Raw genomic sequence first — 18,473 nt, 5'->3', positions numbered from 1 at the left:
TGGCCAATTAGAAGTTCTTGACTTCTAACTTGACCCCTACTAGCGATCTTAGGATTGTTTTTAATTATTTTGTTTGTTTGTTTGTCTCTATTTCTTCCATTTTCCCTCAACTTTCTATTTTGCGAAATTTTAACTCCAGTGCGGAAATAAATGAAATCCAACTAAATGACGACAAGCAAAGGCTATATATTCAGAGCTTGCTGTCGCAAGGAGGTCATCGCTTCAGTTTGGGCAGACAGAAAAGGGAAAGCTTTATAGTGGGGAAAAAAGGAAGGCTTCAGGTGTGCCTCGATGGGAGGCTATTGGTATGGGGAAGCTGTAGAGAATCTCTCTAGAAGCAGGGAGTCCTATGGGATTGGTTAGGGGTGCGTATTTGGCTTTCTCTGGTTGGTCCTAAGTTGGAAGCAAGGACAAATATTGGGAAAGCTCTCAGTTACTAATCAAGTCTTACCCACTTGGGACTGATTGTTACAGGATTATTGCTTGGCTTCCTGGATTGTTACTAGAGATAGTGGTCTGAGTTCCTATAGGTCTGACTTAAAGAGAGTAGGCTGGTTTCCTGAGCTGATGAACACTGTAAGGGAAAAATACAAAATTAAAAATAAGAGGTTTGATTCTTCCTGTTGAAAATGAGAAAAGTGATTACCCTCCTCTCCTTTTCCTTTGAACATTTACTTTAGAAAACTTGCAAGTATAACACATCGCAGTATTTTGCATTATTGTGACGAATGATATAATTAACATGTGAGACCATATAGGAACTAAATATCTAAGTAGGGGCTCAATAAATGCTGAAAGAACTATCTGCTACATTCCTCGAAAGGAACATATTATTTACTAGGATTTAATGTTAGCGAGATTTTTACAGCACCTGCAGAAGGGGGCCGCAGGCCAATACCTGGGTGGCTCTCTGTTGGAGCTAGGGACACAACTTTACACTGCAGTGTAATGCAAGTCTTCGGCTGATCCAGAAGGATTCTTGTGGAAATGCAACCTATTGAAGTCAAACAAAACATAAGAGGAGACAAATCGTAACAAGGTAAGCATACTGGAAAGTGTGCTTGGATAAACTTTCAAATGCCCTAAATTGAGCATAGGGCATTTGATACACAGATTGGAACATGAAGTACTTCTCAACGTTCTCTCACCTTTGGGGAGCTTGTTAAGACTCCAATTCAAGAGGCCTGAGATCCTGCATTTCTAATAAGTTACCAGGAGCCGCTGATGCTGCTGGTGCCTGGACCGCACTATGAGTATCAAGGTCTTGAATTTCCTGCCTGTCTATAAATTTTCATCATCTGGACTATTAGCAAGGTAAGGATAGCAGAACACCCAAGGTTAAATTCTCCGGCAGTACTGCAGAATGCTAGAGTCTAGAACACGAGCATTCCGTGCTGAAGACGGAAGGGATAACCACGTGCCAGACAAACACATCGCATTTATCTGTATCCCACATCTTTCCAAAGAGGCGCTTATCTATTGCTTCAGATACAGGACAATAAAGTGGGTGGCAAAGTCGGTACCCCCGCTGGGAAAGCTGCAACACCTGGCTTGTGAGTCTCTGGGCATTTCTTATTTGAACTGTCAGTCCAACATAGGATCCATTTCTTGAGGGGACTAGACCAAGGCACCTCCCTCCACTGAGGGACCCGTGAGTTCAAGGGAAGCATGAGTCCTCAGGCACTATGCAGGGACTGATCAGGGCAGCCATGCACCCTGGGTAGTAAAGGAACTGCAGCCAGGTACGGGGGACTGTGGTACCTTGTCTCCTGGTAACAAAGCGCTTTCGAGTCTGTCAGTTTGGATGCTGAACACGCAGCGTCCCAGGATCAAAGGGAGCTCTGCTGTAATGACCAGGTTCTTTCCTGTTGACTGGTTCTTTTTATGGCCTGAGCAGGAAGGGCTCAGGTCACTTCCATCTCAGGAGAATCTCTGTTGTTGTTTTAGGTTAAAACATAGTTACAGAAACTGTGGTTTATTCAAATGTGTATGTGCCCTCACAGACACGGACACGAGTGTGATCACATCTGGAGATCTCACCCCAAGTGTCAATAAGACCTTCCCAAGACCTTCCCAAGACCCTGAGTTTCTTGTCTAGCTCAGTAGGAGGCATAATAGTTCAACCGATATTTTAATTTTTTTTTTTTATTTTAAATAGGCTCCACTCCCAACCTGGGGCTGGAATTCACCACCTTGAGATCAAGGGTCGCATGCTCCACCCACTAAGCCAGCCAGGCCCCCTCAACCTATATTTTAAATATTTGTTCTCTCCCTTCCCATTTCCTCCCTACTTCTTTCGAGTAATAAAAAGCCTCGGGTTCTTTTCTCCCTTTCGGACTCATGCTTCCTTCTCTTACTGAGAGAACACAGGTTCTCTCCACCTTGGGATTAACCCCAGTCTTCCCACAGCCGTCTTTCCAAAGCGGCAAAGACTTTTGCGTACTGCTGAAAGCAATCAGCTCACACTCATATTTTTCTGAGGATTCTGAAACACAGAGTGAAGTTTCTTAGAAGTACACTTCAGCCAAAAGGGCTGGCTACAGGTATTTGAGTCCCTCTGGCTCCAGTGTGTAGGGCGCAGAAGCCACAGCGTTGACCATTGCGCTGGACTGGATGGTGCCCCTGGCCTTCGCTGCTGACAGCCGCCAAGCCTGCGCCTGGCTCCTGACTCTGGGAGCTTCTGGAGAGAAAAAGAACTTGGCTGGAGCCTAAGGGTGGACACCCATGTCTGCCCAGGGAGCTCAGAGTGCCCATGAGCTAGAAGTAGAGAGAGGAAAGCAGAAGGCATAAATGAGGCACTTAATATGTTGTCTGCAAGGAAAGGTCGGGGTGCAGTAGGGGTGCAGGTGGCAGGGTGAAGGGGGTATGGCCCAGCAGGCAGCGGGCCTGGAGGGGAGGGGGTGCTGATGCGGAGCCCAAGAAGACGCCGCCTCTGACCCCGGTCGGTCCAGGACCCCTCCTTCGCAGGGCCCCAGCCTTCTCCTGATCCCTCTTCCCCGCCTTGGTCTACAGCCACCAGATGCTCCCTGCGCCCTATTTCCAAGCAGCTTTTCTAGAACTTCTTTTCTGTTCGTCGCCCCCTCCCATGGCAGCGAGGACGGGAGCTAGCTGGACCTTCGCCCCCTGAAGATCCAGTAAAGAACAACTTTTTCTCTCTCTGCGCACCTCCAGCCCCCGACCCTCAGGCCACCAGGACTTGGGGAAAGACCTCGGAGAGCCCTGAGGCAAGGAGAGGCAGGAGGAGGTCGGAGAGGGGGAGGAGGGGCCCCTGAAGTTCGGAAACGTAGACTCACAGGAGAATTTCTGGTTCCAGAGACTCAGAAACGGCCAACCAGAAACAGGAAAGAAAAAAAAAATATGGATAAGATAGAATCCAGGGCTTTGAGCCGAGTAGAGTTCGTGGTCAGGTGCGAGACCCCACTTTGGGTCAGGAGACGGCAGGTATCATCATGAAAATTTTCCTAGCTTTCCCTCTGCTCCTTTCAAAAGAAATCGCATGGAGCTAGTGGCGCCTGGACCCAAGGGAAGCCCGGAATCCACCCCTTCTGGGGCTGGGGACGCTCCTGGCATGCAGCCTCCCTGCGGGGTCACTTTGGTCCCATCTAAGGGAAATGGTTCGGTTACCACGGCCGAGCGGTGGTTACTGACCAAGAGGGCCGCAACTCCCCAGTCTCTCCGTTCTGACTGAACCTGCAGGAGGAGGCGACCAAGGGGCGCCCCGGAACGCGGTGGCGGGAGGGCCAGATCTGTGAAAGAGAGGGCGCCTCCTGCTGGATCTGAACTCCGACCTCATTCGCACTAACACTCAGGCACCGACGAATGACTCAACAGCGAGGAGCTCCTTATTCAATCTTCTCTAATCACCCGTAATAAGTCGCCAGCGGGGTTTTCTTTTCTGGGCCTTATTGCTTAGGTTAAAGAAAAGGTAGAAATCTTCCAAGGACATTCACACTAGTAATCGTTGGCTACCTTGTGGCTCACTTCCCAGGCGTGTGACAATACGATTCCTCCTTTCCTGCGTTTGCGCAGGTCCGCAGGGATGAATGAGAGCGCTGCGGTGAACCCTACTGACCATGAAGAAAAAATCCGAATTTTGAGCCCGACGCTGGGAAGGGTAAATAACTTAGTGATGGGAAAAAAACTCTTCTGGCAAGTGGTAGTGTGGCCGAGCGGTCTAAGGCGCTGGATTTAGGCTCCAGTCTCTTCGGAGGCGTGGGTTCGAATCCCACCGCTGCCAATACTGTATTTTAATCTAGCTACAAATCCCAAATACCCTTCTTTGTTAGAAGGGAGTTTGTAGAAGACTATCTAGCAGTAAGTATTCGAAATTCCTCTTCCCCACCGTAAATTTCCTAGCGGACGCTAATTTCTCTATTCGCATGTCAAACCACCTCGGTTTACTGCTTGAGATCGTCCTGCTCTTCTGACATTCCCTCTCAGGCTTAGGATTTGCACCGGACCTTCCTCTTGTCTAGGCTTTTGCACTGCTTTTGTGTTCCCTCAATCGGGAACGTTTTCGGTCTTCCTCTTCTTCTTCTTCTTCTTTTTTTTAATTTTAATGTGTTTTTATTATATTATGTTAGCCACCATACAGTACATCCCTGGTTTCTGATGTAAAGTTCGATGATTCATTAGTTGCATATAACACCCAGTGCACCATGCAATAGGTGCCCTCCTTACTACCCATCACCGGTCTATCCCATTCCCCCCACCCCCTCCCCTCTGAGGCCCTCAGTTTGTTTCTCAGAGTCCATAGTCTCTCATGCTTCATTCCCCCTTCTGATTACCGCCCCTTTCTTTATCCCTTTCTTCCCCTACCGATCTTCCTAGTTCTTAAGGTCTTCCTCTTCTAAAATCCACACTCACACTGATTCATTCTTATGACGTGGCTTAGGCATCATCTGGTCAGGAAGACATCCCAGAAATGTCCTGCCCCCCGCCCCCACCCCAATCATTCCGCCCCTGACACTCATTTAGGAGCTGCAGCTCTATGCTCTGAGAAGTAACCTGCACAGACCCGATTTGGGTTTTAATCACGTTACTTTTGTAATTGAATACGACGGATGAATGAGAAAGCCAATACTTACCAGGCTTCAAGCTCTCACTGGAGCGTCGCTGCTTTATGGGGTGGTGTTGGGTAGGTAAACAGCTATTTTGAATTTGACTCTGCAGGTGGGTTTGTGATTCCAAAACACTTCCAAGCTGATTCTTGGCTGACTCCTTGCGTGGGGCCCAGGGAGTGTGTGCTGTGAATGGTGTTGGCTTAGCCACTCCCCCGTTCCTTCCAATGAATCTACTTATCTCGGGACTGTCCAGGTCTCTAAACCACTTAACTGCAATACCTGTGCAGAGCCTGATTCAGTGTGCGAAAGAGGAGAGGATACCCTCAGGGACCCTTAGTGGTACCCTCTTAGAAGGGCTGTTCCACTGAACTTCTCAGCCGTTTACAGCCCCTGTTACTTACAGTCCTACTCCTGGATTTGAGCAGGCAGCTCCCTTGGAGAAGGCAGAGAATTTCCCGGGAGTGTCATGAGGAATGAGTGAAATGAATGGAGGAGGGAACTAGGACTCTGCAAGAACCAAGGTCTCGGGGTTTTCATGCCACTCTTTGATTGTGCCCTCCTTTTTATGACTTCCCCCTCCTCATTCGAAATCCTCTCCCATGTTCTCCCAGGCCCCCTTCATTTCACTTTGATGACTCCTCTTTGGATGTTCCCTTCCTTTTCACCCACCTCTCACCAAGAAATATCTTGGGCACCTGAGGTTTTCACAAAAGAAACCACGTTTTTCTCAGAAATGGAGAGATTTCTCTCTTGGCCATGGGAGGATTCAGCGACAAGGCAGCCGTCTACAAGCCAATAAGCAGGGCATTGTCAGACACCAATCTGTCGGCACCTGGATCTCGGACTTCCCGGTCTGCAGAGCTGTGAGCAATACATTTTTGGATTAAGCCACAATGGTATTTTTGTTATAGCAGCCTGAGCTAAGACTAGCAGTTTTAGATTTACAGCAGAATTGGGTAAGAAAATACAGAGTTCCTACCTACCTTCTCTCCTCCCTACGCACCACTGTCTCCATAATTTTGCATTTTCCGGAATGTCATATATTTGGAATCATAGCCTTTTCAGATTGGCTTCTTGCACTTAGTGGTATGCATTTAAAGTTTCTCCATATCACTTCATGGCTTAATGTCTCATTTCTTCTTAGTGCTGAATACATATGTCCTTTGTTTTAATGTACCACCGTTTACTGTGGTTTTTGTGTGGACGTACTTTTCAATTCATTGAGGGAGTTACCTAGAAACGTGATTCCTGGATTACATGATAAGAGTGTGTTTAGTTTTGTGAGAAACTGCCAGAATGTCTTCCACAGTGGCACAGAGTACGTTTCAACTTTATTTTGTAAGGTTAAAACACTGTGTTTTTTAATTAATGTAATGCATACAAATGATATGTTTTGAAAAAAACCCAAAAGAATACAAATCACCCACAAATAACTATATCTTGCCATATTTCCTTTTTTCATGTATAAATGATAAGCTTATAGAAGTAGAATAGAATTCTTGACCAAACACTATGAATTTTAAGGTTCCTGATTTATAACGCCCAGTGCCCTCGAGAAAGTAGGGACATTCTACAAGAATGTCATAACTACGTCCTGGTCAGTATTAAATAGCAATCAACATTTTCTAATTTGGAGATGAAACCGTATCCTCTCGTTTAAACCAGTATTTCTTTCTTATTAATGGAGGAACATATGCATTTGCATATATAATCTTTCGCATTGTTCATCTCTATTGTGTATTTATCCTCTCCAAGGGTAGCCTTTCTAATGTGTTTCTCCTTAACCTCTGATTTCTCTAGTGTACATTACTCGCCCTTATGAAAAAGCGTGGGTATCTGGTGAGGTTGAGGGATGTTACCCCAATATTCAATCAACATAAACTGGTCCCAAAGATTAGGAGATAACAGATCCAAGTCTTATACGAAAGCCATTAGTTCACATTTGGAGTAAACCAAACCACATCTACTGCATAATCAGAAAGAAGATAAGTGAAATTAAGTTTCTTGGCAGGCAGTAAGTTGCTCTCTTATTGCCTGAAAATAGAATCATAGTAAATGTTTCAGGTCATCCGGCTGGGAGGATAGAATTTTCAGGAAGTAGGGGCCATCGTCAAAATGCAATGCACCTCCTTCGAGCCGGAATCGAACCAGCGACCTAAGGATGACAGCAGCTGTTCCCTCTACAGTCCTCCGCTCTACCAGCTGAGCTATCGAAGGGCACAACTGTGCCTTAATGTAGATTTTTGTGGAAATAGTAACAGCTAGTGAGCCGTCTGGCCTCTTTGTATCTGAGGTTCGGACTAAGATGACGCCCACCAAGTCCCCACAGAGTCTTATCTATAACAAATCAAATCCCGAGGAGTAGCCTGGGGTGTAGGACGCGGACTCTGAGTCTGAGAAAGTGAGCATGGAAGCAGCACAGAAGCCCAATGGGGCGTAGCTTCTGGACTACACCGCAGGATTAACCCGCCAGCGGGTCGCTCCACAGGCGCAGGAGAAACCCGGCGCCCGGCTGGCTGCACTCGGCAGGTGCACAGGACTCCATGCCCCTGGGGTCAAAGCTGTCAATGGGCCTAAGTTGCCCTGTTCCGCAAATACGGAGGTGTGGAGTCGTGCCGACCCAGTCTGTGTTCTAGCAGAGACTTGAGTAACCTGGTTCCTCTCCTGCTTACTGAACGGTACAGACACCTCAGTTTTACCTCGGGATCACAGGAGCCCAGATTCTGTGATCTTCTGTCCTGGATCTCTAGGATCTGATTATCCCAAAAAGACCACGAAGTGCTTTTTCCCTCCAAGTCCTTTTCAATAAGTGGACAAAAACGGAGAATAACGTTGGGGGAAAACCAGCATCACACCTTAGGCTCCAGCGAGATTTGAACTCACGACCCCTGGTTTACAAGACCAGTGCTCTAACCCCTGAGCTATGGAGCCAACCCACAGCCTATTTCTTACCATTGAATTCTTTTGTTTTAAAAAAACTGCAGTTAACTGACTTTACATCTAAATAAAGTTTAACAGACAATTCAAACTTGAAGGGAATTTGTTTTGAAGGAAGTACCTTCAAACAAGGGAGTGATGAAGCAACATGTCCTGGACTAGGCCTCAGCTAGGATGTACGTCTCTCCAAGAGCAGGGCAAGCCCCATAGCACACTCTGGTCAGCCTCGGTCCTGACAAGTCCCTGAGCTCCGGCCACAGCAGGGCCAGAGTGGAGGGAGGCCTGAGGTCAAGTGGGGTAGGGTGAGGGTGCCTTACGGAAGAGAAGGGTGAAAGACATGGAGGGCAGCAGCCTCACTGTCTCCAGTCTGCTTGGGCTCACACAATGAACTGCTCCAGCTCTTACAGATTACGATGGGGTTGTTTTATGTTTTATTTTGTTTTGCTTTGCTTTGTTTTAAAGGGAGGTGGCTTTCTCTAAGCACAGTTCATACCCCTCCGACCCTCAGAATTTGGGGGCGGAGGCAGTGAGAACCGGAAGGCATCCAGACCCCCCCTGCTCCCTCCCCAAGCCTTTCAGGCAGAATCAGGCTGTCACAGTGGACCCGGGCCTGAGATCCCTCCAGGTTTCCTGAAGCAGAAGCTGGCTAAAAGAGAGCGAACCCTTTCCTCGGTCCTTTCACGCTCTCTGCTGACAACTTGGAGTGCGAGAGGCAGCTGCTTCTCTCTGGGCCGCCGGGCTCTTGTAAATGCCCAGCCTAAAGTCCAGAACAAATAGAAAGTGGCGACTTGTGGGAGGGTTGGAAGGGAGCGCTCCTCTTTTCCTTTTCTCTCCTCTGGTAGCTCGCCCAGGAGTCTGGTGCCTGGTTCGGGAGATTCAATAGCTATTCACCGAGTTTGCACCCCGTGCCAGGAACGTGTTCGGCGCAGGGTAGACAATGTGACCAAGGCAGACAAGCCAGAGCCCATGAACTTCGGTCCCCAAGCAGAAAGCCTTGCAAAGTAAGGACAACGCCCTCCCTTCCCTTTCCACCCACCACATTCTGGGTGATAGAGAAGCGGTCTATAGGGGAGGTCCAGCCTTCTCTAAAGAGGGTATGGGAAGGGGGCAACTCTTCCCCGAGGTCACCTTCTGCCCGCCCTCGAAGGGTGCCTTAACGCTAGACCTAAAGCACAAAGTTTATTAAATAAAGCTGAAAGGAAACAGCAAAAGCGTTTATGCAAGTGTTGAGAGAGAGAGCCGAGTGGACTAAGGCAGTGGTTCCAGGATTTGACCTCCACGGGGGCTATAATGTCCAGTTCCTCCGCTGGCCCTGTGGGTAACCTTTGCCTCTTAGTGAGGTCGGTGGCTCTTATTGGTCCTGTGTCCTTACACCCCGGGACGCCTGCGATGGCTCTGGTCCCAACCGTGTAAGCCGCCAGACCCCACCTCGGAAGGGCCCAGGACAGACTCGCAGCTCAGCCCGAACTGCTTCATGAACATTCCTACCCTGCAACGCCGTGGCTCGGGTTCCTCCCAATGTGCACATTGATGTTCTTGGGGTCTGGAGGAAATTGCTGGGTTTGTGAGCTGCATCAAAAACAGCGTGATGCAGCTAACAGGATGAATGAACATTCCAAAAGAGAAAAACCCACCTCCAGGGCTGGCTCGTTGGTCTAGTGGTATGATTCTCGCTTTGGGTGCGAGAGGTCCCGGGTTCAAATCCCGGACGAGCCCAGTTTTGTTTTGTTTTTTCTTTTTCTTTTTTTTCCTCTGCCTCCCCTGTAGAGTCAAAGAAAGCCAACACCGCCCAAATCTAAATCCACCTAGGCTGAGGTCAGTTCCAGCCTGGTTCTGTTTCGAGATCAGCTTCCGGGCAAGTTGGACCTTCTGTGTACCGATACAAGGACAACGAAGATGCTACCGCGAACCAAGGGCTTCACGAGATCGGGCTGTCCCCGTCTGGCTCTGACAGGTTCTTTTGTCAGGAATAGCTTGCTCCGGCGGTTCTTACCCAGGCACTTCGCCGGGAAAAAAGCTAGTGCCCTTCTCGCGAGGGCATTGCGCACGGAACAGAGCGGTACCTGGAGGTGTGCTAGGATGGCAATGCCGGACTAGAATCCTCTTCCAGAGGGCGGGGTCCGCGGCAGCGATCCCTTCGCGGTGCAGAATCTAGCCCCCGCCTGGGAGCCCCCGCCTGGGTGAGGAGCGCGACTGCGCTGTTGGTTCCGACACCGTCTACCCCACAGTCACAAGCGCCCTGGCAGTCTTCCGGATAATGCAAAGCTGCGGACTGGGGACCCTTGCGCTCCGAAGGCGCAGACATCCATTCCATCCAAAGAGAGCCCAACTGAATGTTTTCCAAGACTCAGTATAACGTAGTGATAAGTCGCCTTGCCATTTCCAGCAAGAGTCCACCAGACCCGTTAGTGCTCTTTGATTGCTTACCTGGAAAACCAGCGGGCTGCCGTGTGAGGTGTCTCCCTGAAACCTTACAGTGTGGTTGATTTCGGTTTGCAGAAGTAGCCCAAACCTGCTGGAATCTTCTGAAACAGCTTGTACAAGGGCAGTCTCTGATTGGATTTCTGACTGATTCTATCATATTTGTCCTTTCCCAGGTTCCTATCTTGGAAAGGTTATGTGGCCAGGCAAGAATCAAGGGGTTTGTGATTGGTGATTGGAAGGAGGGAAAAGAGAGGGCGGAATCTGCCGGGATGCCCTGGCTACCAGTTGGTAGCCCGTCAGAGTGTGATGTAGCTAGCCTGGGCTTTCATGTGTTGGGTGCGTTTGCTCCTGGGAGATGTGCAGTAGGAAGCTGGAAATAAAGTCCTGGCGTTCAGGAGAAAGAGTCAAACTGGAGAAGGGAATTTTTAGAATTAAAACCATAGTAATTGTGTGCGTGGTGGCAGGTGGGAGCTACACTTGTGGTGATCACGACATAATGTATTGACTTATTGAATCACTGTGTTGTGCTTCTGAAACTAATGGGACAGTGCGTGTCAACTACAATTTAAAAAATGAACCCACAAGGTGGTGGTGAACATTGGCTTGGAGAAGAATGCACAGGAAAGGTCATTCACAGAGAAAGAATTTAAGGACAGGCCCTGGTGATCACCAGTGTGTAAAAAAGTTGAGAATGGAATCCTGTGAGTGGAGGAACTGGAAGAGGAAGCATGATGGCAATCCCTTGCCCTGACAGCTGATTTGATTCCTCAAGGGGCTGTTGACTGCCTTTACCAGCTTAAAAGCAGAAAGCGTAGGGAAGCTGACAGGGGTGGGTTGAAGAAGGAGGGAAAGTGTGGACACGTAGGTAAAGAATTCTTTGTAGGAGTTTGGCTGTGAAGGGGAAGACCTAGACCTTTCATGGTTGGCTTGGATGTCTCAGGGTAGTTCATGATTATTTAGTGGGTCCTTTCTTTCCCTGCCCTCAGGACTAGGCAAAGGTTTCTTGGGGTATCGAGGACTCTCAGGGACTTTTATGACCAGCACAGATGAAAGTGGCACCACTACTCCTCCTATTACCGTGGTAGGAGGCAGGAATACTGGCCGGGCTTACAATCAAGACAGGAAGAACTCAGCAGCACTTGAACAAAGGCACAGGAGCAAATTAAAGGGGACTAGCTCATGGCCTGAGGAGGGAGGTGAAAGAAGGAAAGCTGGTTCTGAAAAGCAGAAATAGTTTTAAGATGATCTTAGGTGGGAGAGAGGTATGGGTTTCAGAACCCAAATAATGGTTGTATTGTCTGAGGTTCTTAAGGGTCTAAGTCTATCTGTTGATTCTTAGAGTCCTGGTTGCTTTTTTTGTTTTATTTTGTTGTAATAGAACAGCTTTTTAAATAATATTGATTATAGGAGCTGATGTGGGCCTTTAGTACTCTACACTATTATCAACGTGACACCCCCACCTCGAATCATGCAAAAAGGTCCCCGGCAAATCACCAGTGAGCATGGCTATTTGACCCTTATCCAGCCCTTATGTCATTTGTCCCTTCAAAAAAACGACGTGATGAGATTTTGCTGTGTTCCAAATTACCAGGCACTCTTCTTGGCAAGAAAAACAAACTCAGGTAGGACCCGGTCTCTGTCTTCAAGGCATTTTTCAAAATAATGGGAAAACAGGGAAAATGGTGCCATTGCCAGAGCAAGTATATCATTAAGGATTCGTAGATTTGCCTATTCTGGATATTTCATGTGAGTTGAATCATACAATACGTAGTCTTTTGTGACTGGCTTCTTTCACTTAGGACTGTGTTTTTAAGGTTCATCCACGTTGTAGCATTTATCAGTACTTCGCTCCTTTTTGTCAAGTAATATTCTGTTGTATGGATAGACCACGTTTTATTTATACGTTCATCAGCTGATGGGCACTTGAGTTGTTTCCACTTTTCAGCATTATAATGCTGCTATGGATATGGTGTACAAGTTTTTGTGTGGACACAAAAGTTTTTATTTCTTCTGGGTATATACCTAGAAGTGGAATTGATGAGTCATATGCAACTCTATGTTTAAGCTTTTGAGGAACTGTCAGATTTTTCTAGTGGATGCACCAATTTACATTCCCACTAGAAGAGTATGACTGTTCCATTTCTTTACATCTTCATCAATATGTATTAATGTCTTTTCCATTATAGCCATTTCAATGGTTATGAAATGGTCTCTCGTGGTTTCATTCGATTTCCCTGATGACTAACGATGTAGAGTTTCATGTATTTATTGACTATTTGTATAACTTTGTATGTCTCTTCGGATCCTTTACCCATTTTTAATTGAGTTCTTTGTATTTTTGAGAATAGATGTTTTTATATATTCCGGATACAAGCCCTTTTTCAGATGTATGACTTGCAACTACTTCCTGCCGTTCTGTGAGACATCTTTTTCGCTGTCTTGAGAAGTGTCCTTTCAAGCACAAAACTTTTTGATTTTGATGGAGCTCCTGTATGTGGGTTGTTTGTTTGTTGGTTGGATTGCGAGCTTATGTTCAAGAAGACTTTATCTAAGGGAGTCTTGTACCATCTGTGTTGAGGTGCGACCCTCTTCAGAGATGTTGAATCCATTCTGCCCATGGGTGTTATTAACTGAGAATAATGCTTATATGAAGGTACTAGCTTGTGGTTTCCCAGATGACACAAATATTCATAATGTTTTTTCATAATACCTAATTTTTTAAAGTTTTTATCTTAATTCTAATACAGTTAACCTACAGTGTTATAGTAGTTTCAGATGCACATACACTCAACACTTCCATACATCCCCCAGCGCTCGCCGAAGCCAGTGTCCTCCTTCATCCCCATCACGTGTTTTACCCATCCCCCCCCACCTCCCCTCTGATAACGCCAGATGACGCAACTTTTGTGTATGAAGACAGAGCTTCAGTTAAGAATTCTCAAAGATGACTTTTTCCTAGAAGCTGACAGATTTGTTGATTGCTGCAAGGCAAATTTTTTCTCACCTACTGTTTCACTGATAATAACCCTCTAGTGTTGGAGCTGTGTGTGCGAGGTTCCATTTCGAACAGTGCTGGAGTACGCTTTATGCGGGAATGAGCACTAACACCCACGCTGCTTACCTGAGTCTAGCGTCTCTCTCAGGGCGGTGGCAGTCATCTGCTCGTGAGTCTTTAATCCATTCAACAAATATTTCCTGGGCACATTCTATGGACCAGGCTCTGCTCTACGTGTTTGAAATACATTCTTATTTTCAGCTTCCTCTTAATTTGTGACTTCTAAGAATAACTTTACAATTAGCTAATATTTACCAGCTTTATGGAAGAGGATACACCTGCAAAACCAAACCAGGTAGCTGGAAATGTGGCCAGAAAACCAGGCAAGTTCTTTAGGGAACCAAAGAACAAAGCTATTTTAAATAAGAGTCCAAGATCACTTGTGCGAAGTGCTGCTGACATTCAGACGAAGAGTAGACAATTCTTTATGGAACAGGAACTTGTAAAATGAGATTGAAAAAAAATTGCAATATTTTTTTAATTAAATAAAAAAAGAAAATTGCAGATTGCTTCCTAGTACGATTTTTATTGTGATATTTCCATTCCTAATCACATTCAATTACCTAATGTTTGCTCTTATGTTTTATTAGTAAAATGTCATTTTGTCAGACCCACTTTTAAATTTTACAATGGTCTTATTATATTTTGACCTAAGTCATATATACATGGATATATAATCTTAATTTTATTTTTACATATTAATATAACTATATATTATATACTAATATAATTTTATTATAAATTATAGCATCTATATCTATACAGTCTGTGAGTTCCTTGGTGGCAGAGACCATATATGTGTATCTCTTCTTAGCAACTTATTTCCCAGAACATGGTACTTGATAAATTTTTGTTGAACTGAGTCCCAAGTAATTTCCTACAATAAAGCAATTTTGAAAATAGATGGTTTAATGCACTTTCCTGCCAAAATATGGGGCAGTTCCTTCCAAAAATATTATACACTGTTACATGAATTCCTCTCCTTGGCCAATGTCTGGGATTGGCTTCAGATTTTTGGCACTGTGAAAGTAGGGAGTTTTTAAGGCAATAGCTCATCTCCTCTCTGGGCAGCAGTCCTAGATCACTCCAGAAGAATTCTTTTTCCTTTTCAAACCACAGGTCATTCCTTCCATTCCTTTAGTTTTCACTCAGAAATACTTTGGGGATTGAAATAGTTCGTGTGTGTGTATTATTAATGAAATGAGATGGAAGCATGACTATTTCCAGTGCCCACTGAAGCTTTATGGCCATCTCTTTGCATGCTAAGGCTCAGCTTGCCAATTTTGTGGCAGTATTTTGAGGTCGACGTGCTGAGATACTTGTATATATATGAGCATTGTCTCTATGTATACAAGCACACTCTAACATGGGATCGATCCCCATTGATAGTCTCTGAAAACTTCTCTAACAAGAAAATACTAGAGAGGGTAAATCAATTTTCCTATGATCTCCAAAGTTGTTTTGTAAATCCCCTTGTTATCCCTATTCCTTTGAATTATTATTTGTCTCTCAGTCTTCTCCTCTAAAATCAAAGCTGCTTGAGGTGAGGAACCATTTCTTGCTCATCTTAGCACATATCGGAATATCCGACAAAGATGCTTCACAGACCTTTGCCAAACAAATGTGTAAATAAATGAAAAAAAGTGAGTGAATAAATAAGCGAATACTTGCCCAAGACGTCCAAAGGCACCACGAGTAGGAATCCTCACTCCCTATCGAATATCCAGTGAGGAGCATAAAATGTACCCCAAAGTCTGGCTCCTGGTTGGTACAGCAGTTGGCATTCGTAATTCTCTGATATTAAAGGTCTTTGTCCCAGTTCCAATTCTACTAAAAACAAAACAAAATTGAACACAACAAATAAAAGAATGTCAAAAGTGGACAAAGGAAAGGGACGCAATCCAGTGAAAAAAAATGAGTGGTAGCTTTAATTCATCTTTGTAATACAGTGCAAATTAGAAAACCACATCAAATGCTATTATTCATGACCTTTCTCTTGGATCTGCTTTTGGAAAGACACCTAGGATTACTGTGGAGAAGTGAGTCCCTTTTCAATTTGCTTTACCTCACTTCCACATGATGGTAAACACAATGTTTTTCATAAAGTGTATATGAAAACACACAAATAATCCATTTATTCTATTTTTATTTAAGATTATAAGGAAATTTTTCTTAAGATTCTTGGTTTTCATAAACAACTGAAAGACTCTACTAAGAACTTTAATAAGTTTTTAACTTTCGGCAAGTTCACAAATAGATCTCTCAAAGAACTGGATTAAAACGATGGATCCTCTTCCCAGACAAATGCATGTAAGGTCAAAAACATAAAATTTACATACTAATGGGACTTATACATTTTCTTTTTTTTTTTCCCTTCAAATTTTATTTAAATTCTAGTTAGGCAATAAGTTTTCTGAAGCCCATCCTTAGACTCCCTGGTGATCATCGACCCTTAGGTTAAGTTGTCACAGATTGGAGGATCTTATGATGTAATGATGGTATTGATTATGCTGTATCAATAATAATATGGATTTATAGATGAGACAGAGTCAAGGAATTTTGCTTGAAAGAGAAGGGCAGCCTTGATGACTTTGGAGTTCTTCCGTGGGTCCAGAATTTGGTCATTTGGTGATGTCCATGATGACCATAGGAAAGAGAGGGACAATGGAGAAGACTTGGACTCAGGACTGGTTATAACACTCCCTTCACATCACTGTCTTCCTATTGAAACTCTTAGCAAGTAAAAGATCCCCCAAAGGCCTGCTCCCACCTTCCTAAACATATCCTTCAAAGCTTCCTTGACTCGCTTATTGCGTAAGGCATAGATGAATGGATTCAGCGGTGGTGTCACAAATGTTGTTACCACGGTTGCTGCCCAGTTAGTATCCACAGAGCCACTCTGTGATAGTCGCACATAGAGAAAAATGGCACTTCCATAGAAGAGGGTCACCACCATCAAGTGGGAGGTACAGGTGGAGAAGGCCTTCTGGCGACCTGAAACAGAGGGGATGCGCAGGACAGCCAGAACTATGTGGCCATAGGACACAGCAGTAATCATCAGTGAGGACACAATGACAAGAGAGGCCAGGACAAAGTCAGTTTCCTCCAGTTTCTTGGTGTTGGTGCATGCCAGGCGGAGCAGTGGGCCACTGTCACAGAAGAAGTGCTGCACCACACCATCCTGTTCACAGAAAGGAAGTAAGGCCACAGCCACTGTGGAGCCAAGCACAGGGAAAAGTCCCCCCATCCAGCAGGCCAAGGCCACCCAAGAGCACACAGTGCCATTCATGAGCAGGGGATAGTGCAGAGGGCGACAGATGGCCAGGTAGCGATCCACAGACATGACAGCCAACAGCAGGAACTCAGAGGCCCCAAGAAAGAAGTAGAAATAAAATTGAGTAGTACACGCAGCAAAGGAAATAGTGTGTTGCCTTGAGAGGAAATTGCTCAGCATCTTGGGAATGATGACGGAAGTGAACAAGATCTCTAGGCAGGACAGGTTACCCAGAAAGAAGTACATGGGAGTCTGCAGGCGAGTGTCAGCTCCTACCACCCCAATCAACACGTTGCCTGTTAGAGTCAGCAGATAGACAAGAAGGAAGACAGAAAACAGTTCCGCTTTTGTGTTATTGAGATTCGGGAAACCTGCCAAGATGAACTCGGTCACACCACTGCTCTGGTTCTTGCCCGGAGCCATTCTCTTTCCCACCTGTGTGACAACAGGAACCTGATCCTGGTGAGGACACGTCTTCTCCAGAACAATCCTGAAACTTCTTGTATTGTGATATGGCGCACATATCCCCACTTTCTCCAATCCCTGTTAAGATCTGAAGAACCTGAGGTCCTCATCTAATTACTTTTAAACCTGGAGAAGATTTTCCAGAAAGGGTAGCTAACACTTATGTGTAAAAATGCCAGGAGCCTCCATTCTTAGATCCTAAATGGTGATGCCTCATTTTTATAATAATGAGATCATTGACCATCTGAGTTGGACAAAAATATCAAAAAAATAATTTCATGAAGAATATGATTCCCATTCCACCAGGATCAGGACTTGAGTAGGCTGCATAGCTTTGAATTCCATCATCTCCATTTTCTAGCTGAGTAGCCTTGGGAAAGTTATGTAATCACTCCTGCGTTTCTCAATCGTGAAATGCTATAAGAAGCAAGTGAAATAAGAGTGCAAAGCGTTCAAAAGACTTTTGAGCACTTAACTGAAAAACGATGTGGTAGAGAAAGCCGTATAAGTTAGGGCACCAGACTCTAGACTTGGCTTGCTATTGCCCTTGGAAGGTGATTGTCGCACCCAGCTGGTTTGTCCTTCAACTGCTTGGCTGTGGAATGAATCATAGCAATGTAGGTCATTAGTACATCTATTATATAAAATGACCTTTTTCATGGAGAATTTCCCCCAGAACTTATGGATCTAACTGAACTAAGCTTATCATAAAATGCTTGCTTATCTAAAGCAAGTTATGGTATGTTTGAAAGAGAGAATAGGGCTAAACTACACTGAATCATTCGATCAGGTATCCACATCGATATATTTAATGTCAACATTAAGCTAAATATTCTGGGGGATATTAGGATGAGTTTCCTTTTTTTTTTTTTAAGATTTATTTATTTATTTATTTAGAGAGTGAGTGCATGGACAGGAGGAGGGGCAGAGGGAGAGGGAGAGAAGCAGACTCCCCGCTGAGCGCAGAGCCAGACTTGGGGCTTGATCTCAAGACCCTGAGATCATGACCCTGAGATTATGACCTGACCGAAGTCAAGAGTCAGGCGCTTAACCAACTGAGCCACCCAGGCGCCCCTAGGGTGGGTTTCTTATGCTCTTTCACTCCATGATACCAATCCAAGGCCCTTTCACAAACCTGGGGTCAATTAGAGGACTTGCCAGAGACAGAATCAGGAATTCCTGGTAATTACTCACAAGATCAGAAATGAAGTCCTTAATATTTCATTCAAATCCTTCCAGTTTTGAAGACCACCAC

General features: G+C 45.3%; 1 protein-coding gene and 4 non-coding genes across 5 annotated transcripts; 2 read left to right on the top strand and 3 right to left on the bottom strand.

The window, feature by feature from the left end:
* Nucleotides 1-4,155: 4,155 nt before the first annotated feature.
* Nucleotides 4,156-4,237, top strand: TRNAL-UAG (transfer RNA leucine (anticodon UAG)). Its single transcript has one exon. It is a non-coding gene; the product is annotated as a tRNA-Leu (tRNA).
* Nucleotides 4,238-7,190: 2,953 nt separating this feature from the next.
* TRNAY-GUA (transfer RNA tyrosine (anticodon GUA)) lies at nucleotides 7,191-7,280 on the bottom strand. Its single transcript is given in 2 exon segments — nucleotides 7,191-7,226; nucleotides 7,244-7,280. It is a non-coding gene; the product is annotated as a tRNA-Tyr (tRNA).
* A 641-nt stretch (nucleotides 7,281-7,921) lies between these two features.
* Nucleotides 7,922-7,994, bottom strand: TRNAT-UGU (transfer RNA threonine (anticodon UGU)). The gene has a single exon. It is a non-coding gene; the product is annotated as a tRNA-Thr (tRNA).
* A 1,650-nt stretch (nucleotides 7,995-9,644) lies between these two features.
* On the top strand, nucleotides 9,645-9,716 carry TRNAP-UGG (transfer RNA proline (anticodon UGG)). The gene has a single exon. It is a non-coding gene; the product is annotated as a tRNA-Pro (tRNA).
* A 6,468-nt stretch (nucleotides 9,717-16,184) lies between these two features.
* Nucleotides 16,185-17,176, bottom strand: OR6S1 (olfactory receptor family 6 subfamily S member 1). Its single transcript, XM_045784925.2, is given in 2 exon segments — nucleotides 16,185-16,237; nucleotides 16,240-17,176. Coding segments are annotated over 2 exon segments (990 nt in total).
* Between the last annotated feature and the right edge of the window lie 1,297 nt (nucleotides 17,177-18,473).

This window comes from Ursus americanus, chromosome 35 (assembly GCF_024610735.1).
Source record: "Ursus americanus isolate L20-20 chromosome 35, mUrsAme1.1.p, whole genome shotgun sequence".
NCBI classification, from domain to species: Eukaryota; Metazoa; Chordata; class Mammalia; order Carnivora; family Ursidae; genus Ursus; species Ursus americanus.
Note: the sequence above shows the minus strand (reverse complement) of the source record. Positions and strands in the feature narration are given on the sequence as shown.